The following is a 9,908-nucleotide window of genomic DNA, read 5'->3' as shown; positions in this document are numbered from 1 at the left end:
ACCTGCCTTTTCAGTCTGTGGTTAAAACTTGGCAAACAAAATGAATCACAAAAAGGGAGTGGGGACCTAAGCAGCTCCACTTCACAGTCAGGCTTTCTTCTCTGTCCATGTAAGCCTTTACCACCCACCTTAATACTTAAAAATTCATGACTTGGTCAGTTGTGCCCGAATTTCCTGCTTATCCTAAATTTGTGTCTCTTTTATCCCTTGGATAAATAGAACAGTAAATCTCTCTTCAGAGTATATTGGTAAGGGCAGGCAGTGCTTAGAATTCCAAAATTTAATGAAAAACAAGTACTGATACTTTCATGTTGTGCTAAAAATAACATTTTTATGCTTCATAAAAAGTTATGATTATAGTTGGAAAGACACAAAACCATCCTTGAAAAGTACAAAAAAAAGTAGAGTTATATAGATGATATTACTTGTACCTCTGTGGTTTGGGTTTTTTTTTTGTTTTTTTTTGTTTTTTTTTAAATATTCGAGATCCTGTGAAAACAGAGAATGGTGACAAATACATTTCTACTCGGACAGCTGTTTCATACAATTTCTCACTGGTCCAATGTTAGCAGAAAAATTTTCTATAGCTCCTACTTAAATGTATTTCCCAGATCTGATTGCTTATTATTTTGTGTACAGCACTTTGGTTAACACATCTGTCTAAATGCTTCTTTTTGTTTTTCTTTCTTTTTTTTTTTTTTTTTTTTTAATATATTAGGATGTTTTGAATAACTTGGGTTCCTGTGAGTTGGATGAAGATGACCTAATGCTCGACATGGATTTCCTAGAAGAACATCACCATCGTTCTGGTAAGTCAGACAAATACTGAATATCTTCAGCAAGGTATTATTATTCTAGAAATAGAAAGTAAATGTATTCAGTACAATTACTTGGAAATAAAAAAGTCATTTTCTTGGAAGGGGAAGAGCAGTATGCATTTTGTAGTGTTATTTCTAAATGTGTTTGCCATTTAACAGAAAAATACTCTTTACACTGCATTTGGACTTCGTATGGTCAGTTATGAAATGGAAGTGATTTCTACAGCTACAGAAGAATTCCAGCACCAAGGGCAGACCCATCTGGTTTTCTAGATACTTAAAATGACTGCTGCCTACCCCAGACGGTTACCAAAAAGACCATTGCTGATATAATTGCGATCCCGTTTTGTGTGCGCCAGAATAATATGCTTCAAATAAAGGAGGTTTGACTTGAGACATGAATGTAACTTGATCCTTTCTCTCACGGTGCAGTGCACTGTTGCACTGCCTTGATTAATAGCAATAACCAAGGTCAGCTCATGGTGTGTTCAGAACGATTTTATAATAGGATTATGCAAGGTCTTGGTAAGTTGTGGCTCCTGCATGTCCTTTGGCTGTGACGTGGGACAGCGTAGGGCCTAGTCCATGAACAGGAAAAGTCCTGCTAACTCCACAGGATTCGGAGAGACTCGAAACGTACGTGAGATTTGTACTTGATCACAGGTAGAGCTCTGAGTTTGTACTCTGTTGTGATACTCTGTTATGGCAGTGACATGCTTTGAAACAAGAGTAATTATCACCCTCTCTTTTACCTGCTGTTTTCTGACCCCTCTTTCTCCATCCAGCCACGTAGGTACATATAGTGCACATTTATGCAGACTTGTGTGGAAGTGGGTTTGAGACATGTGCCTGCCGGTGTGCACCATCTTCAGTTCTGGTCCCTCCTTTGATGCAAATTTAGCAATGGTTACAGATAAACTGCTTGAGTTATGTTCCTGTTTCACATGTTCTGTGTATGATCATTCTGTGAATATATCTGAACTATGTCTATGATAATTCTATTTAACCATTGTATTGTGCTTTTTAAACCTGTTTGCAAATCTACTTATAGGATAAAACATCTGTTCTGTTTTATTTGGTAGAAAACAAAATAGCCAGAGAGTGTGGAGGGTTGTAGCAGCAATATGTGCGTGAACATAGTTCCCTAAATTACTGGGAGCTAGGATGCAACAAATTAACTGCACAGAAAAGGGCCTTTCTAACCAGTACTGAATAATGCTATTAACTGGTTACAGAAAGTCAACTCATGGGTGAAGAAACGTGGGTCAACAAGCTTCAAAAATGAACACTCGCATTTTATCAGAAATCATAGTGTTTAGACTTGTTCATTCCCTGCACCTGTTGGAAACAAATTTACTGGCAGAACCATTTTCCCTAAATAAACTTCCCTAACATGTTGCACTTGGCCTCACCTGTGTTTTCCTCCTTTTTTTTATAACGCACTGAATTAACAGTGATGGAAAAGTTATGTCCAGTATATTATTATAAAGATTTGTAGCAGCTTCTGGAACAGCTAAGATCATAATGCCTAAATGACATTATACTTGATAGAAAAGTAATTAAGATGGAGATGTGATATGACACATAATCTTTCTACTCTTGGCTCATTATGCAGAGCAAATGAGATACTTTTAAAACAGAAAGATCTACACTGCCCTTTGAAGAATGGTGGCCATTTCTATTCTGAGCAGTAACATAGAGACACTCGTTGCAGTATACACATCGTCTTTAAACACAAAGGTGTTTATCTTATTAATATTTGCTCTTTGATTTATTTGTTTGGTGGTGGGTCTAGCTGCAAAAAATTTAGGATTTGCCTAGTTGTCGCTGTTGTTTTTGAGTCATTCAGTTAGAAGAAAGAGTTGGAAGGATAGAGCCGCAGTGTAAGTTGACACAATTTCACCAAAAGAAGTTGATGTCTTTATAATGGGTTAGGACCTGGCACAGTATAAGTTGACACAATTTCACCAAAAAAAGTTGATGTCTTTATACTGGGTTAGGACCCGGCACAAAATGCTTAGATGTGGGTGGTTGTAAGTTGTCATCTTAATTCATGTTAAGATATTGAGATAAGAGGCTTGATTTTCAGTGTCTTTTAGTATTTGCATACCACTGAAGTACATAAAGCCCTAGAGTTAGATACTGACATCTAAACATTTTTGACAAGTTGCTTTTCTGATTGCTATATTAAGCTGTGGCCCACTTCCAGGATTTAAGACTTTTCAACCAAAATTCTTTTTAGTAATTCCAAATGAATCCATTCTTTGTTTTCACTTTTGGGCTTGTTTGTTTTCTCCAATAGGCCTCTCCATTCAAACCTAAATAGAATTCTTCTAAACTTCTTCAATTAAAATGCATTATCAAATGGTATTGATGCAATGTCTTTTATAAGCACTGGAATACAGAAGTGATCGAGTGATCATGTTCAAGATATACAACTGGTTTAATGTGGAGCTTTAAACTTGTGTAAGCTCATCAGATTGGAAGTGATCATATTTCTGGGCATGCGCATATAAGCTATTGCAAATAATTGGGAAGCAATATATGTTTTTAAAAAGATCTTTAGTCTCGCCCCCTTCATAAACAAGAAGACAACAGACTACACACTGAGGATGAGCCAGTACTGTTATGGTAGAATTTGTTATTCTAATTGAATTTGAATAAAACCAGGGGGCTACTTAATTCTTTCAGTATGTGACCAGCCTGAAAACAAGAGTAGGTGATTTTCCATAGTATTTGCTAGTAGCCAGTTTGTTGCACGCTTTGTAAAGGTTTCTTTAAGATGATGGGCTTGATAGTTTACCTATGGCTTGCTTCACCAAAAATCATTGAAGACAATCCCAGATGTACAGATTTGTGAGCCTGTTGGTACATGCTGTCCATTGTATGTAGGATTCAGACCTGTGTTATGTCAGCTTTAAATATTTAAGCAGTTTTGTAGCAATATTTATTTATGTTCCTAACAAGTTCCTTATGTTTCTCTAATACTTGAAAGGGATCTGCATATCTGACATTCTCACGTGTATCGTACTGAAGTCAACCGGGAGTTAATGCATGTGCTTCTAGATGTGTTATCAAAATGAAGGTGTTTATGAGTATAAAAATATGACACGAAATGCTGCTTTTTGTGTGGAAATCTTAAAATTATTCCCTTCTGGAAGTCAAAGTTATCAACACTACTGTGACTATTTGTAGTGCAATAAAAATCCTGTGGATGTTCTACATACTGACGCTGATTATAGCCTTTATTTGGTTAAGGCCATCAGTCCTAGAACCATATTACAATTCACTTGTGCCCCATTTTGGCTTTTTATAAGGAATTCTGTGGGGAATTACTATAGGGGGAAATGTTCCAAGAGAAGCTCCATTCAGTATTTTAACGAATACGTTGAAATATGAAGAGGTGTAATTGGAAAAGAATTCAGTTCTTTCTTCGGCTGTTATGGTGGGATAACTAATGAATCAGGCAGGTTCCTATTCTTCAAGAGCCTACGAAAATCTCTAAAATGACAAATTACACGAATATGAGTGATAACATCACATCTTTGACTCGAATATCACAAACTATTCCTTGGTCAGGAGGCTGTATGCAGCAAGCTGTATCATTGAAACATAGCAATTCTGAAGTGTAGTGCCACAGTTGTTAAATACAGTTGATGGGTTGGTTAATGGCAAATTGAGAAAGTCTCTTAACTACTGTTAAGAACTCCAGACTTTTAGGAGACTCCTGTTAGTTAAGGCTCGATTTACAACAGCTTCTGTTTTTTAGCTGCTGTGGTCGAAAAGAATAATATTTGCTAGGTGAGGATATGTCTTTTTGACTTTCTGCTGAAGCTGACAATCTAATAATAATTTAACAAAATAATTGTATTGTATTGATCTACCATAATTTTAGTGAGCATTTATGAAGAGAAAATAAGATACTATTGGAAGAATTTCTGGGAGAAATGGGTATTAAGGAGTGAGTTTTAAAAGAGGAGCTAGGAGCCAATTGGCAGCCAAGGAGACATTGTTCCAGAGAGTGGAACACTGCATTAATTAAAATACAGAGCTAGAAAGGAGAAAGAGACAAAGATCTGTTACCTCTTTTATTGTTTGCAATTGTTTTTATTTATTACTCCAACTCATTTTTTTACTTGTGTTCTTGTCCTGTCCTCTCATCTTTTCCCTAATGAGCTGGTTGCCCTCCAGCAGCATCCCCATGAAATGGGGTTCTTGCAAAAAAGCACTATGAACCCTGCTGAGTACTAGGAAATTAAAAAATATCCCGAACTTTTTCTCTAACCATACAATTGAAGATAAGAAGATACCTGCAAACCTTATGTAGATGCTTCTGCTTTGAATGTAGGTTTCTGTGCCCTGCTAGTCTTAGCATGGCTTTAGAAGTCTGGAATTCCCTCATTTCTGACCTTCTCTCTGTAAGTGAGTTTACTGCATTAATTTGCTACTTTTGCTTCTGTTTTAAAGGCTGTATTGATGAGCTAAAGAATGTAAGACAGAGACATTTTATTATCCCACCTAACACAATTGCTTTGAAATTTAATAAAATAATGTTTATATGGTACTCGGTGAGTGGAGAGCACTACTGCATACAAATGCAAAATATTAATCAACTTGATTTGCTGAGATTTTTGCAAACTGTTCTTAAGCTGGAATGTTTAAAACTAAGCATAATATGACATACATGATCAGCCCTGAGGGTGCCTTTTTATTACTCTAAGTAAATTAGACTTTTAAAATATGCTACAGTGTTGATTTCCTGTTGTAAAATAATGACGTTAGTGGTTTCTGTAGCGGGAAACCATTGCCGGTTCATAGAAAGTGACAGCATTAATTTAATCTCATTCATTTTCTTTTTCCCTGGTGAAACATGACTTATTTGATTCCAGGTATTGATTACTCAAATATATAAGGAAGACCTTTATATTCAGTGATATAAGCAGTGGGGAATTTATTCAAGTCATGCACATTAATGTGGGTGAGTTGTATGCTTGTGTTGTGCCATAGCCTGTTGAAAAACCAAACACTTGGGTTTGTGTGGTTAGTGTTGTCATTAAATCATGACTCCGGTAAATAGTAGCCTTTTCTAAAAGTTCACAAAGGCATAGCTGTCCAAGGTCTTCTGTCATTTCTTAACTGTTTGCGATAGGTGTCATAAAACCGGTGCCCCTGCATCTTTCTACAAAGACGTATGTGTGTAGCTCGGATTTGTAGCGAGTGGTCTGGCTGAAGTCGCGGGGACTGCTCATGGTACTGAATATTAAGCACATGTGCGTGTCATCTCCACATCAGGCTCCACACTACGCAGTGACTATTCACGAGTGCGATATTGATTAGCTGTGTACCCGGACTGGCCTGCCGCATCCATCATGTTGTTGCTTGAATGCTTGCTGAATAGTTTTGAATAAAGTAGCTCGCCGTAATTTTTAGAAGAGATTTGTCTTCGGCTGGAGCTTTAGCCATTTTGGATTTAATGCCTCAGCCTCATCTGTAAAGCAGTGATCCAACGTACATGTAAAGCATAGTTATTTCACCCAGCGTATTTCAGAAATGAAGTTATTTGTCTTATTTGCTAGAAAATGAATTAAAAGTGGAAATAGGAAAGTGTACTTTAGCATCCATCTAAATATTGTTCAACTCTTAAAAAAACAAACACTTTCAGAGAGAGGGCACAATTTGTTCAAACCTAACTTAAGACTATCTCTGTTAGAAGCTTTAAGTGTGTGCTTAATTCTATGTATGTGGTGTAATATGTGCTTTGGTACTGGCTCAAAGTTTATAAATGAAAAAGATTATACGTGATGTGACAAAATGACTTTTGACATGGTGGCAATGGCTCTCATGTGCCCTATATATATTTTCTTCTATTAGTGGATGTTGAGAAAGAAGGACCTGTTCTTGGTGTAGCTTTGTGTTAATATAATTGAAAGGAATGAGCATGTGAATTCTGATGTTAGTATTACTCTTACGATGTACTACTTGCTTGTGTATACCTAATAAAAAATGGAAAAATAGTTATAAAGTAGATGCTCTTTATGTTTAAAATGTAATGCTGTGGTATAGTGTCTGCTTAGCACTGTCACTAATGAGCAGGGAGAGGCACATCTTAGTGAAGTGGTTGAAAACTGTGGGCTCTAACCTTTGTCATGTGTTTGTATTAGGTAGTTTTTATTTAGTGCACATTAGTGAGATACAAAACATAGTGTGTTGGGGTAGAGTACTCTATCGCAACATAAATATTTGTTTTTTCATTAAAAAAATAATTATTAATTTGACAGATTACTGTATGAGTTTTGCAAATTTCTGAGGGCAAGATAGAAGTAGAATAGTTTTTGAGATGGATGCACAATTTAAACATATTTAAATGTCAAATTACACTCAGATTATGATCTTTTAGTAACATAAATACATTAGGTTTAGCAGCCTCACCAACAAAAATGCAGTGCACGGTTTTTAGACAGTAAAAGTCAGGCATTTTTACTGTATTTCTTTTAAATCCAGATAGCCTGTGGATCAATTGCCATCAGTACCCAGCCAAACTAAAGTGTTGGTGTAATGACCCAGTGATATTAATTAGGTAGTTGCTGAGTTATTTTGAATGTGATGAACAAGCTGTGTGAAAATTCTGTTGTGGGTTTGGAGCTCCTCCTGTGTCTATTAATTAAATGTACTAATTATTTTTATTAATTTTTTAATGGAGGGTAGGAGTGCTGAGCTGAAACCCCTTTGGTGTTTTGGGTTTTTTTTTGTGTTGGTTTTTTTTTTTTTTTTGGACCAGGAGTGGGAGAAATAAAAATGCTATTAAAGAAAAAGTACAAAAAAATTCAGTGCTGGTAGTGGGTCATTAACACAGGTAGTTAGAAACTGTAAAACAGAAATAAATTTGCTTGCTTTTGAAATGTGGAACATCATCTAAATGTAATAAGGGAATAAAAAAATATGCTGTGTTTATAAATTATACTATGTGTTTTGGCAGCAAAACTCCAAAAGCCAGCTCCTCAGCTAGGGTGGATCAGCTGGGATTCATTGAAACCAAAAGCGTTAGCTGTTGGTGTGCCTGAAGCAGGGGTGTTGCAGGGTGCCTTTGGCTCCGGGGCCGGCCCTCAGCCAGCCAAAGGGTGGCTCTTGTCAGAAGCCTGGAGTCGGCATCAGTTTCTATGGAGGACAGCGTGGGCAGCGAGCTCTGGCACTAGCACTGCTGTTGTCTGGGTTTCTCATTTTGTAAGACAGTGGCACCAGCACAGAAACTCAAAAGGGGCAAATACCACTTGATGGATGTTTTTCCTGAGATTTCTAACAAAGCAGACCTGCTCCCGAGCAGAAGTTGTCTCTGAGAGTCTGACAAAGCATGTAATCCATTTGTGTTTGTCAGTGCAAGGAAAGCAGATTTTTCAGTGGTTTTAATTTGCTTTTAAATAGAGAATAGGAAAAAAAGATCTTAACTATGTATTTTTGTCAGACAACTGCTTAGAATCAGAGAAGAGATACTTAGGTAATTTGAATGTATTGCTTTACTCATTAATGTATTGTTGGCAGCAAATCATGTTTCTGTGTTTAAAAAGAATGACATATTTTGATTTTTAATTGGAACTGGGCACCCACCTCCTTGAGCTCTTTTGAAGTCTTCACCATTCCCAAATGCCACCTTTAGAGATGTATATGTTACAGATCAGGTTAAACTAGGGCAGCATCCCTTCAGTTTTCTGCTTGAAATGTGTAATAACACTTCAGTTTATGTTTACAGGTTTCAAACAAAATAAAGATTGTGATGGTAAAGTAACAAAGAGCTTTTTGTCTCTGCCAAAAGGAGGTTCGCAGATTATTTAGCTCAGTAGCATCTTGCATTGTCACTACAGATTTTGGACAATAAGATAAAAAAGTAAGCAATACTAGTAATTGTCAAGGTTGGAGTGATGCACTTCACTCATGAGAGAGAAGCAGCAATATGTTTATTGATATAAGCCAGCAATTTAACAAAGTTTGATAGTAAATGCGACAGTGGTTTAACAAGATTCGATGGCAAGGTACACTTGATTATTTACTGCATAGAGGACAGGGTCAGACAAAACTGTTAGGGAGACCCTCCTGTTGAGTCACGAGGTTGAGAGAGGACCCCCTTGTGTTCTAAACTCCTTCCCTTAGAGGAGTCTAGGTGGGTCTGGATCCAAACAGTCCCAGCCTTGGTCAACGGTTTATGTCTAAAGGATTATATGTGCCAAATGAATCTAAGATACAATCTTAGCGAAGCTCACAAAGTTTAGCAAGCTATTAGTCACTTACCAAGGATCTGTTGCGGCAAGGAATCTCTCAATATCGAGGAGTAAGGCATCTCTGCAGCAGGCGTAACCTTGAGAGGCATCCCTCCTCAAGGGGAGATCCTGTTGTGCAGCCCACTGCCGTGCAGGAGAGCTCAAAGGGCTTTTGGGCTGATCATTATTTATGGGGGTAAGATGATTGACTCGTAGTCATATTTGCATACCGACCACAGATACTAGTTTCTTCCAAATTTGGCTTGAGTCGGACACTGACCAGCAGTGTGGTTAGGTGGGCGCGTTGCTCAAATTAGCCTTGGCTGTTGTGTTGTTACCTGTCTACCGAATCCACTTTGAGCCGGATGCAGCCATCATGTCCAGATGCATCCATTACGACTGCCACTGGTGGTTATCGCTTGAGCAGGGTTACGGGACATAAAGGTCAGGTTGGGGGGGGGGGGGGGGGGGGGCACAGGCGGAGCACACTGTCACAATAATGAACGTAACAAAAAATGATGTGTGACTTCACTACATTAATTACATCACTATATAGATATCCTAATAACAATTAAGAGGGGAAGTTCATGTTAGTTTTTAATTTCGTAAGGGAAAAAGACTCACTGAATAAATGCCTGCTATTCCCTCCTTGAAACTTCTTGTCATGAAGTGAGAGCAACACGAGCCAGAACTGTGGCCAGCCTGGTTTCATGCATACATCTGACTTCTAGCGTGGCTTTGAAGTATGGAGTGGAGAGTCACATGCAACTAGTTTCTCCGTAGCTAGAAAAGTTAGAAACAGAGGGATTTTTGTGTTTTCAGAACGACCTATTCTACTAAG

The 9,908-nt window shown here is 37.6% G+C and overlaps 1 protein-coding gene across 1 annotated transcript in view; it reads left to right on the top strand.

Moving 5' to 3' along the window:
- Window positions 1-9,908, top strand: part of CCSER1 (coiled-coil serine-rich protein 1) — a 670,454-nt gene that overhangs the window by 60,298 nt on the left and 600,248 nt on the right. The window contains exons 3-4 of the mRNA XM_009329761.1: window positions 719-803; window positions 1,074-1,082. Of these exons, the coding sequence (XP_009328036.1) occupies window positions 719-803; window positions 1,074-1,082 (94 nt within the window). The remainder of the gene's footprint in view (window positions 1-718; window positions 804-1,073; window positions 1,083-9,908) is intronic.

The sequence above is a fragment of the Pygoscelis adeliae genome, unplaced genomic scaffold (assembly GCF_000699105.1).
Source record: "Pygoscelis adeliae isolate BGI_AS28 unplaced genomic scaffold, ASM69910v1 Scaffold67, whole genome shotgun sequence".
NCBI lineage: Eukaryota > Metazoa > Chordata > Aves > Sphenisciformes > Spheniscidae > Pygoscelis > Pygoscelis adeliae.
The sequence above is the reverse complement of the archived record's forward strand: the minus strand, read 5'-3'. Positions and strand labels throughout refer to the sequence as shown.